Here is a 21,092-nt window from a genome sequence, read left to right on the forward strand (position 1 = left end):
TCCCTGGTGCAAGGGTCAAGGATGTCTCGGAGCGGCTGCAGGACATTCTGAGGGGGGACGGTGAACAGCCAGCTGTCGTGGTGCACATAGGCACCAGCGATATAGGTAAAAACGGGATGAGGTCCAAAAGCTGAATTCAGGGAGTTAGGAGTTAAACTAAAAAGTAGGACCTCAAAGGTAGTCATCTCAGGATTGCTACCTGTGCCACAAGCAAGTCAGAGTAGGAATGTCAGGATAGATCGGATGAATGCATGGCTCGAGAGATGGTGCAAGAGGGAGGGATTCTAATTCCTGGGGCATTGGAACCGGTTCTGGGGGAGGTGGGACCAGTACAAACCGGACGGTCTGCACCTGGGCAGGACTAGAACCGATGTCCTGGGGGGGTGTTTGCTAGAGCTGTTGGGGAGAGTTTAAACTAATGTGGCAGGGGGATGGGAACCGATGCAGGAAGTTGGAAGGTAGTAAAACAGGGACAGAAACAAAAGGCAGTAAGAGGGAAAGTGTAAGGCAGAGAAGTCAAAAATCAAAATGGGCGACAGTACAAGGTACAGTGACTGAGGGGAGCTCAGTGAATAGGACCAGGAATACTAAAAGGAATAAAACAGGAAGTGAAAACATTAATGGTAAGCGACGCGGCAGGTTGTTACAGGAAGATGTGGGTTCGACGACAAGGAAAATTAGGAGAAAAGTTAAGAGGAAATATAACTTCGGAGAGTTTACTGATCGAGGTGTTAAGATTCAAAACAGAGGTATAAAAGCCAACATAAGTGTACTTTACCTGAATGCTCGTAGTATTCGGAATAAGGTAAATGAGTTGATGGCGCAAATCACCGTGAATGACTATGAAATGAAATGAAAATCGCTTATTGTCACAAGTAGGCTTCAAATGAAGTTATTGTGAAAAGCCCCTAGTCGCCACATTCTTGCCTGCTCGGGGAGGCTGGTACGGGAATTGAACCGTGCTGCTGGCCTGCCTCGGTCTGCTTTCAAAGCCAGCAATTTAGCCCTGTGCTAAACAGCCGCTGTTTATGAACTAAATGAACTAAAATGATTTAGTGGCCATTACTGAAACATGGTTAAAGGACGGTCACGACTGGGAGTTAAATATCCGAGGGTATCAAACTATTCGGAAGGACAGAGTGGATGGTAAGGGAGGTGGTGTAGCTCTGTTATTTAAGGATGACATCCGGGCAACAGTAAGGGATGATATCGGTGCTATGGAGGATAAGGTTGAATCCATTTGGGTGGAAATCAGGAATAGTAAGGCGAAAAAGTCACTGATAGGAGTAATCTATAGGCCACCAAATAGTAACATTATAGTGGGGCAGGCAATAGACATAGAAATAACAGATGCATGTAGAAATTGTACAGCAGTTATCATGGGGGATTTTAATCTACATGTCGATTGGTTTAACCAGGTCGGTCAAGGCAGCCTTGAGGAGGAGTTTATAGTATGTAATGGAACCTACGAGGGAACAAGCGGTCCTAGATCTGGTCCTGTGTAATGAGACAGGATTGATTAATGATCTCATCGTTAGGGATCCTCTCGGAAGGAGTGTGGAATTTAAAATACAGATGGAGGGTGAGAAGGTAAAATCAAACACTAGTGTTTTGTGCTTAAACAAAGGAGATTACAATGGGATGAGAGAAGAGCTAGCGAAGGTAGACTGGGAGCAAAGACTTTATGGTGAAACAGTTGAGGAACAGTGGAGAACCTTCGAAGCGATTTTTCACAGTGCTCAGCAAAGGTTTATACCAACAAAAAGGAAGGACGGGAGAAAGAGGGAAAATTGACCGTGGATATCTAAGGAAATAAGGGAGAGTATCAAATTGAAGGAAAAAGCATACAAAGTGGTAAAGACTACTTTGTCTTTAAAGGGAGACTAGAGGACTGGGAAATCTTTAGGGAGCAACAGAAAGCAACTAAAAAAGCTATAAAGAGTAAGATAGATTATGAGAGTAAACTTGCTCAGAATATAAAAACAGATAGTAAAAGTTTCTACAAATATAGAACATTACAGCGCGGTACAGGCCCTTCGGCCCTCGATGTTGCGCCGACCTGTGAAACCACTCTAAAGCCCATCTACACTATTCCCTTTTCGTCCATATGTCTATCCAATGACCATTTGAATGCCCTTAGTGTTGGTGAGTCCACTACTGTTGCAGGCAGGGCATTCCTCGCCCTTACTACTCTCTGAGTAAGGAACCTACCTCTGACATCTGTCTGATATCTATCTCCCCTCAATTTAAAGCTATGTCCCCTCGTGCTGGACATCACCATCCGCGGGAGAAGGCTCTCACTGTCCACCCTATCCAACCCCCTGATCATCTTGTATGCCTCAATTAAGTCACCTCTTAACCTACTTCTCTCCAACGAAAACAGCCTCAAGTCCCTCAGCCTTTCCTCATAAGATCTTCCCTCCATACCAGGCAACATTCTGGTAAATCTCCTCTGCACCCTTTCCAATGCTTCCACATCCTTCCTATAATGCAGCGACCAGAATTGCACGCAATACTCCAAATGCTGCCGCACCAAATGATTTCTCGGAGGATTCCTTTCCCTCCACAAACCCCCCTCTCCTCAGCCACTTGCGGAATTGGTACAATCCAGGAAGCTGAAGACCTGTTTGGAAGCTGCCACCTCTCCCTCCAGCCGAGGGGTGTCAGTGTCTCTCCAATGTCCCATTTTCCTTCCCTCAGACCCCAGTCTCCTTTCCCTCGATTCCCCTGAGGCTATGACTAATTTATTCAGGATTCCGGCGGATGGAAAGTCTCCTTTTCTCTGGGGGGGGGAGTGGATTGAAATTTGAGTTTTAGTATAGTTCCCCCGCCGGATGGACTCTCCCGATTCTGTGTCAATTCCACAATGGCTGAAACGGCAACATTGTAACCGCGGGAGCGACTGGAGCGCCCAGGGTGCGGGAGGCTGAGCCCAGGGTGCGGGAGGCTGAGCCCAGGGTGCGGGAGGCTGAGCCCAGGGTGCGGGAGGCTGAGCCCAGGGTGCGGGAGGCTGAGCCCAGGGTGCGGGAGGCTGAGCCCAGGGTGCGGGAGGCTGAGCCCAGGGTGCGGGAGGCTGAGCCCAGGGTGCGGGAGGCTGAGCCCAGGGTGCGGGAGGCTGAGCCCAGGGTGCGGGAGGCTGAGCCCAGGGTGCGGGAGGGTGAGCCCAGGGTGCGGGAGGGTGAGCCCAGGGTGCGGGAGGCTGAGCCCAGGGTGCGGGAGGGTGAGCCCAGGGTGCGGGAGGCTGAGCCCAGGGTGCGGGAGGGTGAGCCCAGGGTGCGGGAGGGTGAGCCCAGGGTGCGGGAGGGTGAGCCCAGGGTGCGGGAGGGTGAGCCCAGGGTGCGGGAGGCTGAGCCCAGGGTGCGGGAGGCTGAGCCCAGGGTGCGGGAGGGTGAGCCCAGGGTGCGGGAGGCTGAGCCCAGGGTGCGGGAGGGTGAGCCCAGGGTGCGGGAGGGTGAGCCCAGGGTGCGGGAGGGTGAGCCCAGGGTGCGGGAGGCTGAGCCCAGGGTGCGGGAGGCTGAGCCCAGGGTGCGGGAGGGTGAGCCCAGGGTGCGGGAGGGTGAGCCCAGGGTGCGGGAGGGTGAGCCCAGGGTGCGGGAGGCTGAGCCCAGGGTGCGGGAGGCTGAGCCCAGGGTGCGGGAGGCTGAGCCCAGGGTGCGGGAGGCTGAGCCCAGGGTGCGGGAGGCTGAGCCCAGGGTGCGGGAGGGTGAGCCCAGGGTGCGGGAGGGTGAGCCCAGGGTGCGGGAGGCTGAGCCCAGGGTGCGGGAGGCTGAGCCCAGGGTGCGGGAGGCTGAGCCCAGGGTGCGGGAGGGTGAGCCCAGGGTGCGGGAGGGTGAGCCCAGGGTGCGGGAGGCTGAGCCCAGGGTGCGGGAGGCTGAGCCCAGGGTGCGGGAGGCTGAGCCCAGGGTGCGGGAGGGTGAGCCCAGGGTGCGGGAGGGTGAGCCCAGGGTGCGGGAGGCTCACCCACAGGTGACCCACAGGGTGCGGGAGGCTCACCCACAGGTGACCCACAGGGTGCGGGACGCTCACCCACAGGGTGCAGGACGCTCACCCACAGGGTGCGGGAAGCTCACCCACAGGTGACCCACAGGGTGTGGGAAGCTGAGCCACAGGGTGTGGGAAGCTCACCTACAGGGTGACCCACAGGGTGCGGGAGGCTCACCCACAGGGTGCAGGACGCTCACCCACAGGGTGCGGGAAGCTCACCCACAGGGTGTTCCTGTGTAACAGGATCAAGAAGAGGGGCTGAATGAGCTCCCTCCTGTTCCTCTGTCAGGCTGGAGGAGAGGGGCTGAATGGGCCTCCTCGAATTCTCTAATCCTGGCTATTTAATTTCTTTACTCCAGGGCTTTGCAACAGTTTTTGGCAGGTTTCCGAGACCTTTTTGCCGTCCCCAACCCCTCTCTGAGGAGGGTGTATTTCTGCAGTATGAATGCCATCGTTGCCCTTTGTCACTTCTGTGAACTCCACGGGCCCCGGACACTCTTCTGCACACAGGCGCTCCACTCACCGGTGCCTCAACAGCGGCTCGGGCCTGACATCGAGGGACAAGGGCCTGGTGATGACGAAGAAGGTGGCATCCAGATGGGCAATCGCGGTCGTGCCAGAAGCCCCTTCGAGGGCAACAGCGAGGACTTGGGCAGTCCAGGTCCCAAGAAGGCTGACATGTGCGAGGTGGGTGTCAGGATATGTATATAGTCTGGGATGTTAAAGAGTTAAAAAGTTAATGATAATGCTTCTACCACTAAAGGGAACCACAGAACAGACGTGTGTATATATATCAATGACTTCTGCTTTTCTGGGTAGTAGAAGATGGTGAGACATGAGAGAGACATCAGTTGTGTATTTGAGAGTTCTGTAGTTAGAGATAGTTTAATATCGTAACCTCGTACTTCAGGAATGCGTATGAATCTTATTTAGTTGTGTTATAAATTACTTTTGTTCATTAGCAAGCCATCTAGGTAAGGCAAGCGGAGAACAGCACCGTGCGTTCCCCTCTGTTCAAACCCTTTCGTCACCCCCTCCCTCCCTTATCTCTGTAACCTCCTCCAGCCTCTACAATTCTCATTCTCCTGTTAAAATCCCTCCATTAAGTACCTCAGTCTCTCTCTGTCTCTCTCAGGGAGATATCTGTACACTGACTGGTGTCTCTCAGGGAGATATCTGTACACTGACTGGTGTCTCTCTGTCCCCTCTCTCTCTCGGGGAGATATCTGTACACTGACTGGTGTCTCTCGGAGATATCTGTACACTGACTGGTGTCTCTCTGTCCCCTCTCTCTCTCGGGGAGATGTCTGTACACTGACTGGAGTCTCTCAGTCCCCTCTCTCTCTCAGGGAGATATCTGTACACTGACTGGTGTCTCTCAGTCCCCTCTCTCTCTCAGGGAGATATCTGTACACTGACTAGTGTCTCTCAGTCCCCTCTCTCTCTAAGTGAGATATCTGTACACTGACTTGTGTCTCTCAGTCCCCTCTCTCTCAGGGAGATATCTGTACACTGACTGGAGTCTCTCAGGGAGATATCTGTACACTGACTGGTGTCTCTCGGAGATATCTGTACACTGACTGGTGTCTCTCAGTCCCCTCTCTCTCTCGGGGAGATATCTGTACACTGACTGGTGTCTCTCAGTCCCCTCTCTCACAGGGAGATATCTGTACACTGACTGGTATCGCTCAGTCCCCTCTCTCTCAGGGAGATATCTGTACACTGACTGGTGTCTCTCAGTCCCCTCTCTCTCAGGGAGATATCTGTACACTGACTGGTGTCTCTCTGTCCCCTCTCTCTCTCTCGGGGAGATATCTGTACAATGACTGGTGTCTCTCAGGGAGATATCTGTACACTGACTGGTGTCTCTCGGAGATATCTGTACACTGACTGGTGTCTCTCAGTCCCCTCTCTCTCTCAGGGAGATATCTGTACACTGACTGGTGTCTCTCAGTCCCCTCTCTCACAGGGAGATATCTGTACACTGACTGGTATCGCACAGTCCCCTCTCTCTCAGGGAGATATCTGTACACTGACTGGTGTCTCTCAGTCCCCTCTCTCTCAGGGAGATATCTGTACACTGACTGGTGTCTCTCTGTCCCCTCTCTCTCTAAGTGAGATATCTGTACACTGACTTGTGTCTCTCAGTCCCCTCTCTCTCAGGGAGATATCTGTACACTGACTGGAGTCTCTCAGGGAGATATCTGTACACTGACTGGTGTCTCTCGGAGATATCTGTACACTGACTGGTGTCTCTCAGTCCCCTCTCTCTCTCTCAGGGAGATATCTGTACACTGACTGATGTCTCTCAGTCCCCTCTCTCTCTCAGGGAGATATCTGTACACTGACTGGTGTCTCTCAGTCCTCACTCTCTCTCTCAGGGAGATATCTGTACACTGACTGGTGTCTCTCAGTCCCCTCTCTCTCAGGGAGATATCTGTACACTGACTGGTGTCTCTCAGTCCCCTCTCTCTCCCAAGGAGATATCTGTACACTGACTGGTTTGAGATTCACAGTATAAAAGTGATCCCCTACAGTGCAGACTTTGTTTGCACTGAGTGCTGAATTTGGTGCTTTTTGAGTGCGATAGTGAGAGTTTGGTGACCGAGGGAGTTGGGTGAGGAGGGAGTAAGGTGCTCCTTTCATTTTGTTTCCGACATTTCCGCAAAGAGTGCGAAGAGAGCCAGGAGTTTACAAGAAGTGTAGCAGAGTCGGAGGGCGGAGATCTAGTTAGTCCACACAGCAGCTATATTCTGTAAGGTAAGAGGGGATGGAGGCTAGGCCAGTTACATGCTCCTCCTGTAGGATGTGGGTGGTGAGGGATACCACCGGTGTCCCCACTGACTATACCTGCGGGAAGTGCACCCAACTTCAGCTCCTCAAAGACCGTGTTAGGGAACTGGAGCTGAAGCTGGATGAACTTCGGATCATCCGGGAGGCAGAGGGGGTGATTGAGAAGAGTTACAGGGAGGTAACCACACCCAAGGTACAGGACAAGAATAGCTGGGTTACAGTCAGGGGGAAAAAAACAAACAGGCAGACAGTGCAGGGATCCCTCGTGGCCGTTCCCCTTCAAAACAAGTATACCGTTTTGGTTGCTGTTGGGGGGGATGACCTACCGGGGGAAGGCCCTAGCGGCCAGGTCTCTGGCACTGAGCCTGGCTCTGGGGCTCAGAAGGGAAGGGGGGAGAATAGAAAATCAATAGTTGTAGGAGATTCAATGGTTAGGGGAATAGATAGGAGATTCTGTGGTCGTGAGCGAGACTCCCGGAAGGTATGTTGCCTCCCGGGTGCCAGGGCCAGGGATGTCTCGGATCGTGTCTTCAGGATCCTTAAGGGGGAGGGGGAGCAGCCAGAAGTCGTGGTGCACATTGGTACCAACGACATAGGTAGGAAAAGGGGTGTGGAGGTAATAAACAAGTTTAGGGAGTTAGGCTGGAAGTTGAAAGCCAGGACAGACAGAGTTGTCATCTCTGGTTTGTTGCCGGTGCCACGTGATAGCGAGGCTAGGAATAGGGAGAGAGTGCAGTTGAACACGTGGCTGCAGGAATGGTGTAGGAGGGAGGGCTTCAGGTATTTGGATAATTGGAGCGCATTCTGGGGAAGGTGGGACCTGTACAAGCAGGACGGGTTGCATCTGAACCAGAGGGGCACCAATATCCTGGGAGGGAGGTTTTCTAGTACTCTTCGGGAGGGTTTAAACTAATTTGGCAGGGGAATGGGAACCGGATTTGTAGTCCTGCAACTAAGGTAGCCGATATTCAGGATGCCAAAGCATGTAATGAGGCAGTGGGGAAGGGAACACTGACAAAGGAGAGTATTTGCAGGCACGGAGATGGGTTGAAGTGTGTATACTTCAACGCAAGAAGCATCAGGAATAAGGTGGGTGAACTTAAGGCATGGATCGGTACTTGGGACTACGATGTGGTGGCCATCACGGAAACTTGGATAGAAGAGGGGCAGAAATGGTTGTTGGAGGCTCCTGGGTATAGATGTTTCAATAAGATTAGGGAGGGTGGTAAAAGAGGTGGGGGGGGTGGCATTATTAATGAGATAGTATAACAGCTGCAGAAAGGCAGTTCGAGGAGTATCACCCTATTGAGGTAGTATGGGTTGAAGTCAGAAATAGGAAAGGAGCAGTCACCTTGTTAGGAGTTTTCTATAGGCCCCCCAATAGTAGCAGAGATGTGGAGGAACAGATTGGGAAACAGATTTTGGAAAGGTGCAGAAGTCATAGGGTAGTAGTCATGGGCGACTTTAACTTCCCAAATATTGAGTGGAAACTCTTTAGATCAAATAGTTTGGATGGGGTGGTGTTTGTGCAGTGTGTCCAGGAAGCTTTTCTAACACAGTATGTAGATTGTCCAACCAGAGGAGGGGCAATATTGGATTTAGTACTGGGTAATGAACCAGGGCAAGTGATAGATTTGTTAGTGGGGGAGCATTTTGGAGATAGTGACCACAATTCTGTGACTTTCACTTTAGTAATGGAGAGGGATAGGTACGTGCAACAGGGCAAGGTTTACAATTGGGGGAAGGGTAAATACGATGTTGTCAGACAAGAATTGAAGTGCATAAGTTGGGAACATAGGCTGGCAGCGAAGGACACAAGTGAAATGTGGAACTTGTTCAAGGAACAGGTGCTACGTGTCCTTGATATGTATGTCCCTGTCAGGCAGGGAAGAGATGGTCGAGTGAGGGAACCATGGTTGACAAGAGAGATTGAATGTCTTGTTAAGAGGAAAAAGGTGACTTATGTAAGGCTGAGGAAACAAGGTTCAGACAGGGCATTGGAGGGATACAAGATAGCCAGGAGGGAACTGAAGAAAGGGATTAGGAGAGCTAAGAGAGGGCATGAACAATCTTTGGCGGGTAGGATCAAGGAAAACCCCAAGGCCTTTCACACATATGTGAGAAATATGAGAATGACTACAGCGAGGGTAGGTCCGATCAAGGACAGTAGCGGGAGATTGTGTATTGAGTCTGAAGAGATAGGAGAGGTCTTGAATGAGTACTTTTCTTCTGTATTTACAAATGAGAGGGGCGATATTGTTGGAGAGGACAGTGTGAAACAGATTGGTAAGCTCGAGGAAATACTTGTTAGGAAGGAAGATGTGTTGGGCATTTTGAAAAACCTGAGGATAGACAAGTCCCCCGGGCCTGACGGGATATATCCAAGGATTCTATGGGAAGCAAGAGATGAAATTGCAGAGCCGTTGGCAATTATCTTTTCGTCCTCACTGTCAACAGGGGTGGTACCAGGGGATTGGAGAGTGGCGAATGTTGTGCCCCTGTTCAAAAAAGGAACTAGGGATAACCCTGGGAATTACAGGCCAGTTAGTCTTTCTTCGGTGGTAGGCAAAGTAATGGAAAGGGTACTGAAGGATAGGATTTCTGAGCATCTGGAAAGACACTGCTTGATTAGAGATAGTCAGCACGGATTTGTGAGGGGTAGGTCTTGCCCTACAAATCTTATTGAATTCTTTGAGGAGGTGACCAAGCATGTGGATGAAGGTAAAGCAGTGGATGTAGTGTACATGGATTTTAGTAAGGCATTTGATAAAGTTCCCCATGGTAGGCTTCTGCACAAAGTAAGGAGGCATGGGATAGTGGGAAATTTGGCCAGTTGGATAACGAACTGGCTAACCGATAGAAGTCAGAGAGTGATGGTGGATGGCAAATATTCAGCCTGGATCCCAGTTACCAGTGGTGTACCGCAGGGATCAGTTCTGGGTCCTCTGCTGTTTGTGATTTTCATTAATGACTTGGATGAGGGAGTTGAAGGGTGGGTCAGTAAATTTGCAGACGATACGAAGATTGGTGGAGTTGTGGATAGTGAGGAGGGCTGTTGTCGGCTGCAAAGAGACATAGATAGGATGCAGAGCTGGGCTGAGAAGTGGCAGATGGAATTTAACCCTGAAAAGTGAGGTTGTCCATTTTGGAAGGACAAATATGAATGCGGAATACAGGGTTAACGGTAGAGTTCTTGGCATTGTGGAGGAGCAGAGAGACCTTGGGGTCTATGTTCATACATCTTTGAAAGTTGCCACTCAAGTGGATAGAGCTGTGAAGAAGGCCTATGGTGTGCTCGCGTTCATTAACAGAGGGATTGAATTTAAGAGCCGTGAGGTGATGATGCAGCTGTACAAAACTTTGGTAAGGCCACATTTGGAGTACTGTGTACAGTTCTGTTCGCCTCATTTTAGGAAGGATGTGGAAGCTCTGGAAAAGGTGCAAAGAAGATTTACCAGGATGTTGCCTGGAATGGAGAGTAGGTCTTACGAGGAAAAGTTGAGGGTGCTAGGCCTTTTCTCATTAGAGCGGAGAAGGATGAGGGGCGACTTGATAGAGGTTTATAAGATGATCAGGGGAATAGATAGAGTAGACAGTCAGAGACTTTTTCCCCAGGTGGAACACACCATTACAAGGGGACATAAATTTAAGGTGAAAGGTGGAAGATATAGGAGGGATATCAGAGGTAGGTTCTTTACCCAGAGAGTAGTGGGGGCATGGAATGCACTGCCTGTGGAAGTAGTTGAGTCGGAAACATTAGGACCTTCAAGCAGCTGTTGGATAGGTACATGGATTACGGGAAAATGATATAGTGTAGATTTATTTGTTCTTAAGGGCAGCACGGTAGCATTGTGGAGAGCACAATTGCTTCACAGATCCATGGTCCCAGGTTCGATTCCAGCTTGGGTCATTGTCTGTGCGGAGTCTGCACGTCCTCCCCGTGTCTGCGTGGGTTTCCTCCGGGTGCTCCGGTTTCCTCCCACAGTCCAAAGATGTGCGGGTTAGGTGAATTGGCCAATGATAAATTGCCCTTAATGTCCAAATTGCCCTTGGTGTTGGGTGGAGGTGTTGAGTTTGGGTTGGGTGCTCTTTCCAAGAGCTGGTGCAGACTCAAAGGGCTATGGCCTCCTTCTGCACTGTAAATTCAATGATAATCTATGATTAATCTAGGACAAAGGTTCGGCACAACATCGTGGGCCGAAGGGCCTGTTCTGTGCTGTATTGTCTATGTTCTATGTTGGTGTCTCTCAGTCCCCTCTCTCTCAGGGCGATATCTGTACACTGACTGGTGTCTCTCAGTCCTCTCTCTCTCAGGGAGATATCAGTACACTGACTGGTGTCTCTCTGTCCCCTCTCTCTCAGGGCGATATCTGTACACTGACTGGTGTCTCTCAGTCCTCTCTCTCTCAGGGAGATATCTGTACACTGACTGGTGTCACTCAGTCCCCTCTCTCTCAGGGAGATATCTGTACACTGACTGGTGTCTCTCAGTCCTCTCTCTCTCAGGGAGATATCTGTACACTGACTGGTGTCACTCAGTCCCCTCTCTCTCAGGGAGATATCTGTACGCTGACTGGTGACCGGACAAGAACGAAAAGAATTTGTGTTCATCGTGGATACTGCCTCTTATGATTACCTTCGAATCAGAAGAGTAGCTGTGAATGGGTGTCTGCCGACAAACTTGTTCCTTTAACTGCCACTTGGCGTTAAAAGAGTGGTTATGACTATTTCAAGATGTGGCGCGGGGCCATGAATAAACTTTAAGTGCACAAACATTTAAAGTAACAAACTAAAATAATGAAATCGGGCAGGCTCCATCAGAAAGAAGGACACCGTAAATCTCCATTGGTTCCTTTTTACCATCATCTGGACACCTCATTGCTCTATAGCGAACAGAGTCGCAAAGATCTGGTGGGAGTCAGACTCTGAGTCATCATCATCTTCTCCCGGTTTCCAAACTCGTGACTGGAGTAGCTGTGCCACGCTGCTTGGGGCGATGTGGGGTCCATCTCATCGTTACGGATGAGTCTGTAAGAATTGTCACGGTGCCAATGTTTAGTGTCTAGGTTGGAGGTGGGGAAATCCATAGTCGTCGGGCGGTGGGTCCGGTTCAGGGGCTTTTTCTCTAATTTGTCTCAAAGGGGTTGAATGAATCCTGTTCAGAGTTGCTGTGAGTGGGGCCTGGTGCAGAATTTAAATTGTGTGGTGGGTCCATAGAACATAGAACAATACAGTGCAGTACAGGCCCTTCGGCCCACGATGTTGCACCGAAACAAAAGCCATCTAACCTACACTATGCCATTATCATCCATATCTTTATCCAATAAACTTTTAAATGCCCTCAATGTTGGCGAGTTCACTACTGTAGCAGGTAGGGCATTCCACGGCCTCACTACTCTTTGCGTAAAGAACCTACCTCTGACCTCTGTCCTATATCTATTACCCCTCAGTTTAAAGTTATGTCCCCTCGTGCCAGCCATATCCATCCGCGGGAGAAGGCTCTCACTGTCCACCCTATCCAACCCCCTGATCATTTTGTATGCCTCTATTAAGTCTCCTCTTAACCTTCTTCTCTCCAACGAAAACAACCTCAAGTCCATCAGCCTTTCCTCATAAGATTTTCCCTCCATACCAGGCAACATCCTGGTAAATCTCCTCTGCACCCGCTCCAAAGCCTCCACGTCCTTCCTATAATGCGGTGACCAGAACTGTACGCAATACTCCAAATGCGGCCGTACCAGAGTTCTGTACAGCTGCAACATGACCTCTCGACTCCGGAACTCAATCCCTCTACCAATAAAGGCCAACACTCCATAGGCCTTCTTCACAACCCTATCAACCTGGGTGGCAACTTTCAGGGATCTATGTACATGGACACCTAGATCCCTCTGCTCATCCACACTTTCAAGAACTTTACCATTAGCCAAATATTCCGCATTCCTGTTATTCCTTCCAAAGTGAATCACCTCACACTTCTCTACATTAAACTCCATTTGCCACCTCTCAGCCCAGCTCTGCAGCTTATCTATATCCCTCTGTAACCTGCTACATCCTTCCACACTATCGACAACACCACCGACTTTAGTATCGTCTGCAAATTTACTCACCCACCCTTCTGCGCCTTCCTCTAGGTCATTGATAAAAATGACAAACAGCAACGGCCCCAGAACAGATCCTTGTGGTACTCCACTTGTGACTGTACTCCATTCTGAACATTTCCCATCAACCACCACCCTCTGTCTTCTTTCAGCTAGCCAATTTCTGATCCATATCTCTAAATCACCCTCAATCCCCAGCCTCCGTATTTTTTGCAATAGCCTACCGTGGGAAACCTTATCAAACGCTTTGCTGAAATCCATATACACCACATCAACTGCTCTACCCTCGTCTACCTGTTCAGTCACCTTCTCAAAGAACTCAATAAGGTTTGTGAGGCATGACCTACCCTTCACAAAGCCATGCTGACTATCCCTGATCATATTATTCCTATCTAGATGATTATAAATCTTGTCTCTTATAATCCCCTCCAAGACTTTACCCACTACAGACGTGAGGCTCACCGGTCTATAGTTGCCGGGGTTGTCTCTGCTCCCCTTTTTGAACAAAGGGACCACATTTGCTGTCCTCCAGTCCTCTGGCACTATTCCTGTAGCCAATGATGACATAAAAATCAAAGCCAAAGGTCCAGCAATCTCTTCCCTGGCCTCCCAGAGAATCCTAGGATAAATCCCATCAGGTCCCGGGGACTTATCTATTTTCAGCCTGTCCAGAATTGCCAACACCTCTTCCCTACGTACCTCAATGCCCTCTATTCTATTAGCCTGGGGCTCAGCATTCTCCTCCACAACATTATCTTTTTCCTGAGTGAATACTGACGAAAAATATTCATTTAGTATCTCGCCTATCTCTTCAGACTCCACACACAATTTCCCATCCCTGTCCTTGACTGGTCCTACTCTTTCCCTAGTCATTCGCTTATTCCTGACATACCTATAGAAAGCTTTTGGGTTTTCCTTGATCCTTCCTGCCAAATACTTCTCATGTCCCCTCCTTGCTCGTCTTAGCTCTCTCTTTAGATCCTTCCTCGCTACCTTGTAACTATCCATCGCCCCAACCGAAACTTCACACTTCATCTTCACATAGGCCTCCTTCTTCCTCTTAACAAGAGATTCCACTTCCTTGGTAAACCACGGTTCCCTCGCCCGACGCCTTCCTCCCTGTCTGACCGGTACATACTTATCAAGAACACGCAGTAGCTGATCCTTGAACAAGCCCCACTTATCCAGTGTGCCCAACACTTGCAGCCTACTTCTCCACCTTATCCCCCCCAAGTCACGTCTAATGGCATCATAATTGCCCTTCCCCCAGCTGTAACTCTTGCCCTGCGGTGTATACTTATCCCTTTCCATCATTAACGTAAACGTCACCGAATTGTGGTCACTGTCCCCAAAGTGCTCTCCTACCTCCAAATCCAACACCTGGCCTGGTTCATTACCCAAAACCAAATCCAACGTGGCCTCGCCTCTTGTTGGCCTGTCAACATATTGTTTCAGGAAACCCTCCTGCACACACTGTACAAAAAACGACCCATCTATTGTACTCGAACTATATCTTTTCCAGTCAATATTTGGAAAGTTAAAGTCTCCCATAATAACTACCCTGCTACTTTCGCTCATATCCAGAATCATCTTCGCCATCCTTTCCTCTACATCCCTAGAACTATTAGGAGGCCTATAAAAAACTCCCAACAGGGTGACCTCTCCTTTCCTGTTTCTAACTTCAGCCCATACTACCTCGGAAGAAGAGTCCCCATCTAGCATCCTCTCCGCCACCGTAATACTGCTCTTGACTAGCAGCGCCACTCCTCCCCCTCTTTTGCCTCCTTCTCTGAGCTTACTAAAACACCTAAACCCCGGAACCTGCAACATCCATTCCTGTCCCTGCTCTATCCATGTCTCCGAAATGGCCACAACATCGAAGTCCCAGGTACCAACCCATGCTGCCAGTTCCCCTACCTTGTTTCGTATACTCCTGGCATTGAAGTAGACACACTTCAAACCACCTACCTGAACACTGGCCCCCTCCTGCGACGTCAAAACTGTGCTCCTGACCTCTATACTCTCATTCTCCCTTACCCTAAAACTACAATCCACGTTCCCATGCCCCTGCTGCATTAGTTTAAACTCCCCCAAAGAGCACTAACAAATCTCCCCCCCAGGATATTTGTGCCCCTCAGGTTCAGATGTAGACCATCCTGTCTGTAGAGGTCCCACCTTCCCCAGAAAGAGCCCCAGTTATCCAGAAATCTGAATCCCTCCCGCCTGCACCATCCCTGTAGCCACGTGTTTAAATGCTCTCTCTCCCTATGCCTCCTCTCACTATCACGTGGCACGGGCAACAACCCAGAGATAACAACTCTGTTTGTTCTAGTTCTGAGCTTCCATCCTAGCTCCCTGAAAGCCTGCCTGACATCCTTGTTCCCTTTCCTACCTATGTCGTTAGTGCCAATGTGGACCACGACTTGGGGCTGCTCCCCCTCCCCCTCAGGACCCGGAAAACACGATCCGAGACATCACGTACCCTTGCAGCTGGGAGGTAACATACCAAACGTGAGTCTCTCACGCTCCCACAAAATCTCCTATCTGTGCCCCTTGGGGCTGTTGCTGTCGGCGCTGGTCGAATGAAGGGAGAGGCAGAGTCGCGTCTCGGGGGGGGGGTGGAGTCGAAGTGGTGTCCGAGGACGGGCTGGACTGGTTGGGGGAGGGGAGGAATAGGTTGTCCGTGGGCGGGGCCTGTTTGTCTGCTGCTGCAAGTGAGATGTGGTGTGAGTGGTTGCTCTGTGTGCCATAAGCCTTAAGCTGGTTTATGTGAAACCATCCATACTTGCCATTAGGATAAGTGATCTTATAAACGGAGGGGCTGATTTTATCTGAAATGGAGTAGGGTCCTGCGAATTTGGGGGAAAGTAATGAACTGGGGTTGTACAGGGAGAGCATGACTTGCTGGCCTACTGGAAATTCCATGGCGTGTACTGTTTTGTCAAAACATACTTTACTTTGCTTCTTTCATGTACCAAGCCTAACAGCTGCGGTGAGCTGGGCTGCTTTAACATTATCGAGAATCTGCTGTACTGATTTCTCATGGGTGAGGGCGGTGACTGTGGGGCTGGCCGAATCAAGCCCGAACAAGTATTCCGTGCCGTTCATGGGTCGTCCAGTCATGAGGGTGTGGGGGGTGTCCTGTCGAAGTTCCTTATGGACATTAGTGCAAAGGGGAGAACTGCGTCCCATGTGGTATTGTGCTGTTGCACCATTTTCCTGAGGGTTGCCTCGAGGGTTCTATTCATTCTCTCTATGATTCCGCTTGCTTGACGGTGATAGGCAATGCAAAATTTTTGTCGGATGCCGAAAATTGAGAGGACATTTTTCATGACGCGTCCTGTGAAATGTGAGCCTTGGTCCGACTCTATGCTACGGGGAAGTCCCCATCTTGTAAAGATGTGCTGTGTTAGGATCTTGGCTGTTGTTTTAGGCGTGTTAGTTCTAGATGGAAAAGCTTCCACCCATTTCGTGAAAGTGTCGATGACCACCAACACATACTTAAAATCATTCTTGCAGGGGGATAGGGGTTCTATGTAATCAATCTGCAAATTCGTCCAGGGGCCACTAACAGGGTGGGTGTGACTGAGTTGACATGTCCTCGCACATAAGAACATAAGAACTAGGAGCAGGAGTAGGCCATCTGGCCCCTCGAGCCTGCTCCGCCATTCAATGAGATCATGGCTGATCTTTTGTGGACTCAGCTCCACTTTCCGGCCCGAACACCATAACCCTTAATCCCTTTATTCTTCAATTAACTATATATCCTTATCTTAAAAACATTTAATGAAGGAGCCTCTACTGCTTCACTGGGCAAGGAATTCCATAGATTCACAACCCTTTGGGTGAAGAAGTTCCTCCTAAACTCAGTCCTAAATCTACTTCCCCTTATTTTGAGGCTATGCCCCCTAGTTCTGCTTTCACCCACCAGTGGAAACAACCTGCCTGCATCTATTCCTATTTATTCCCTCCATAATTTTATATGTTTTTATAAGATCCCCCCCTCATCCTTCTAAATTCAGGGCAGCACTGTAGCATTCTGGATAGCACAATTGCTTCACAGCTCCAGGGTCCCAGGTTTGATTCCGGCTTGGGTCACTGTCTGTGCGGAGTCTGCACGTCCTCCCCGTGTGTGCATGGGTTTCCTCCGGGTGCTCCGGTTTCCTCCCACAGTCCAAAGATGTGCGGGTTGGGTGGATAAAAATTGCCCTTAGTGTCCAAAATAGCCCTTAGTGTTGGGTGGGGTTATGGGGATAGGGTGGAGGTGTGGACCTTGGGTAGGGTGCTCTTTCCAAGAGCTGGTGCAGACTTGATGGGCCGAATGGCCTCCTTTTGCACTGTAAATTATATGATTCCAATGAGTACAGTCCCAGTCTACTCAACCTCTCCTCGTAATCCAACCCCTTCAGCTCTGGGATTAACCTAATGAATCTCCTCTGCACACCCTCCAGTGCCAGTACGTCCTTTCTCAAGTAAGGAGACCAAAACTGAACACACTACTCCAGGTGTGGCCTCACTAACACCTTATACAATTGCAGCATAACCTCCCTAGTCTTAAACTCTATCCTTCTAGCAATGAAGGACAAAATTCCATTCGCCTTCTTAATCACCTGTTGCACCTGTAAACCAACTTTTTGCGACTCATGCACTAGCACACCCAGGTCTCTCCGCACAGCAGCATGTTTTAATATTTTATCATTTAAATAATAATCCCTTTTGCTGTTATTCCTACCAAAATGGATAACCTTAGATTTGTCAACATTGTATTCCATCTGCCAGACCCTAGCCCATTCACTTAGCCTATCCAAATCCCTCTGCAGACTTCCAGTATCCTCTGCACTTTTTGCTTTACCACTTATCTTAGTGTCGTCTGCAAACTTGGACACATTGCCCTTGGTCCCCAACTCCAAATCATCTATGTAAATTGTGAACAATTGTGGGCCCAACACTGATCCCTGAGGGACACCACTAGCTACTGATTGCCAACCAGAGAAACGCCCATTAATCCCCACTCTTTGCTTTCTATTAATTAACTAGCTTAATGGTAAAAACTGGGCGGCATGGACTGGTTGGGCCGAAGGGCCTGTTTCCATGCTGTAAACTTCTATGATTCTATTCTATGATTCTAACCAATCCTTTATCCATGCTACTACTTTCCCCTTAATGCCATGCATCTTTATCTTATGCAGCAACCTTTTGTGTGGCACCTTGTCAAAGGCTTTCTGGAAATCCAGATATACCACATCCATTGGCTCCCCGTTATCTACCGCACTGGTAATGTCCTCAAAAAATTCCACTAAATTAGTTAAGCACGACCTGCCCTTTATGAACCCATGCTGCGTCTGCCCAATGGGACAATTTCCATCCAGATACCTCGCTATTTCTTCCTTGATGATAGATTCCAGCATCTTCCCTACTACCGAAGTTAAGCTCACTGGCCTATAATTACCCGCTATCTGCCTACCTCCTTTTTCAAACAGTGGTGTCACGTTTGCTAATTTCAAATATCTGTCTGGATTGTTCTGGGCTTAGATTAAACAGTTTTCAATGTAACGCGTTACATTGGATTTTAAATCGGGCCACCAGCAGAGAGGTCTGAGGTGGGCGAGGGTTGCTTCTATCCCTTGGTGTCCATGGTTGTCATGGAATTGGCAAATAATTTGGTTTCTGTCCTGGGTGGGGACCACATAAATACCATCCTTTAACATTATGCCGTCATTTGTCATTAAAGCGTTTCTATACTTATCGTAGGGGGCTAGGAAGTTACCTTTTAAAACGTCCCTGAGCTGTTCGTTTTCCTTTTGGGCCTGAGCTAAATCTTGAATATTGGTCTGTGAGACCTGGACCGCATGTTCTGAGGCACTCTCGGGGGGGGGGGGGGGGGGGGGGGATTCCAAAAGTGACCGTGTCTGGAACCTGCCTTTGCTAGGGCGTCTGTTTTAACGTTACCAGGGGCGGGGGGAACGATGGTGGCTACAAACTTTAATGATACCGTATTTACAGTCTTTAGCTGTCCTGAGAATATGCTGGAGTAATGGGGCTGAGGAGTATTTGGCTAATGGTAAAGTTCTTGGAAGTGTGGATGAGCAGAGGGATCTAGGCGTCCATGTACATAGATCCCTGAAAGCTGCCACCCAGGTTGATAGGGTTGTGAAGAAGGCCTATGGAGTGTTGGCCTTTATTGGTAGAGGGATTGAGTTCCGGAGTGAGGAGGTCATGTTGCAGCTGTACAGAACTCTGGTACGGCCGCATTTGGAGTATTGCGTACAGTTCTGGTCACCGCATTATAGGAAGGACGTGGAGGCTTTGGAGCGGGTGCAGAGGAGATTTACCAGGATGTTGCCTGGTATGGAGGGAAAATCTTATGAGGAAAGGCTGATGGACTTGAGGTTGTTTTCGTTGGAGAGAAGAAGGTTAAGAGGAGACTTAATAGAGGCATACAAAATGATCAGGGGGTTAGATAGGGTGGACAGTGAGAGCCTTTTCCCGCGGATGGAAATGGCTGGCACGAGGGGACATAGCTTTAAACTGAGGGATAATAGATATAGGACAGAGGTCAGAGGTAGGTTCTTTACGCAAAGAGTGGTGAGGCCGTGGAATGCCCTATCTGCAACAGTAGTGAACTCGCCAACATTGAGGGCATTTAAAAGTTTATTGGATAAGCATATGGATGATAATGGCATAGTGTAGGTTAGATGGTTTTTGTTTCGGTGCAACATCGTGGGCCGAAGGGCCTGTACTGCGCTGTATCGTTCTATGTTCTATGAGTAGGGGTTTTCCATCCGCGGAAACCAAACCTCTAGATTCCCACAGGGGTAGGAATTCCTTTAAACTATTGCAGACATATAGGCTGTCGGAGTATATGTCGGCTGGGGTCGGGAACGAGTCGGGGTGCTCTACAATATATGCTACGGCTGCTAATTCTGCTGCCTGCGAACCCAGGTGTCCAGGCAATTTCAATGATATCACCTCTAACGCGAGTCCCTGCGTGTCCTCTACATAAATGGCACAACAAGTAATTTGTTTACCGTTCAAAACTGTGGAGGAGCCATCGACATAAATCTTAAGGGATGCGTCTGTGTCTGTGGGCTGGGGTCTCTGGGATGTCGTGCCTGGTTTCGGGGGAGCTGACTTGGGTACAAAGGGTCCTGTATTGTGGTGATGATTTCACACTCGTGTTGGGTGCCTGCGTAATGTAAATTATCTGCGAGGAACGTTTGTGTTTTTGTCCTTTTTACTGTAATGTCCCGTCCTTGTAAGAGCAGAGTCCATCGTGCAGCACGAATTTGGCTGACTGTGCCGTCCTTTAGTCTACCGTCTAGTAGTTGGGGTGTGCTCTGTTAAAATGGTGACTGGGTTGAGTAATGCATTTTGGAAGGTCTAATGCAGGTAGGGAATATACAGTGAATGGTAGAACCCTCAAGAGTATTGAAAGTCAAAACGATCTAGGAGTACACGTCCACAGGTCATTGAAAGGGGCAACACAGGTGGAGAAGGTAGTCAAGAAGGAATACGGCATGCTTGCCTTCATTGGCCGGGGCATTGAGTATAAGAATTGGCAAGTCATGTTGCAGCTGTATAGAACCTTAGTTAGGCCACACTTGGAGTATAGTGTTCAATTCTGGTCGCCACACTACCAGAAGGATGTGGAGGCTTTAGAGAGGGTGCAGAGGAGGTTTACCAGAATGTTGCCTGGTATGCCTCATATAGCTATGAGGAGCGGTTGAATAAACTCGGTTTGTTCTCACTGGAACGAAGGAGGTTGAGGGGAGACCTGATAGAGGTCTACAAAATTATGAGGGGCATAGACAGAGTGGATAGTCAGAGGCTTTTCCCCGGGGTAGAGGGGTCAATTACAAGGGGGCGTAGGTTTAAGGTGAGAGGGGCAAGGTTTAGAGTAGATGTACGAGGCAAGTTTTTTACGCAGAGGGTAGTGGGTGCCTGGAACTCGCTACCGGAGGAGGTGGTGGAAGCAGGGACGATAGTGACATTTAAGGGGCACCTTGACAAATACATGAACAGGATGGGAATAGAGGGATACGGACCCAGGAAGTGTAGAAGATTGTAGTTTAGTCGGGCAGCATGGTCGGCACGGGCTTGGAGGGCCGAAGGGCCTGTTCCTGTGCTGTACATTTCTTTGTTCTTTGTTCCTTTGTTATGTCAGCGAAGTACTGAACAGCCCAAAAATCTGCGAGCAGGTGCCTTTCGCAGGCAGAA

General features: G+C 49.4%; 1 protein-coding gene across 1 annotated transcript in view; it reads left to right on the forward strand.

Moving 5' to 3' along the window:
* The first annotated feature begins 3,862 nt into the window (after positions 1 to 3,862).
* flcn (folliculin) overlaps positions 3,863 to 21,092 on the forward strand; it is a 52,902-nt gene continuing 35,672 nt past the window's right edge. The window contains exons 1-2 of the mRNA XM_072491041.1: positions 3,863 to 3,903; positions 4,344 to 4,671. Coding sequence (XP_072347142.1) covers positions 4,426 to 4,671 — 246 coding nt within the window. The 5' untranslated portion in view covers positions 3,863 to 3,903; positions 4,344 to 4,425. The remainder of the gene's footprint in view (positions 3,904 to 4,343; positions 4,672 to 21,092) is intronic.

The sequence above is a fragment of the Scyliorhinus torazame genome, chromosome 27 (genome assembly GCF_047496885.1).
Source record: "Scyliorhinus torazame isolate Kashiwa2021f chromosome 27, sScyTor2.1, whole genome shotgun sequence".
NCBI classification, from domain to species: domain Eukaryota; kingdom Metazoa; phylum Chordata; class Chondrichthyes; order Carcharhiniformes; family Scyliorhinidae; genus Scyliorhinus; species Scyliorhinus torazame.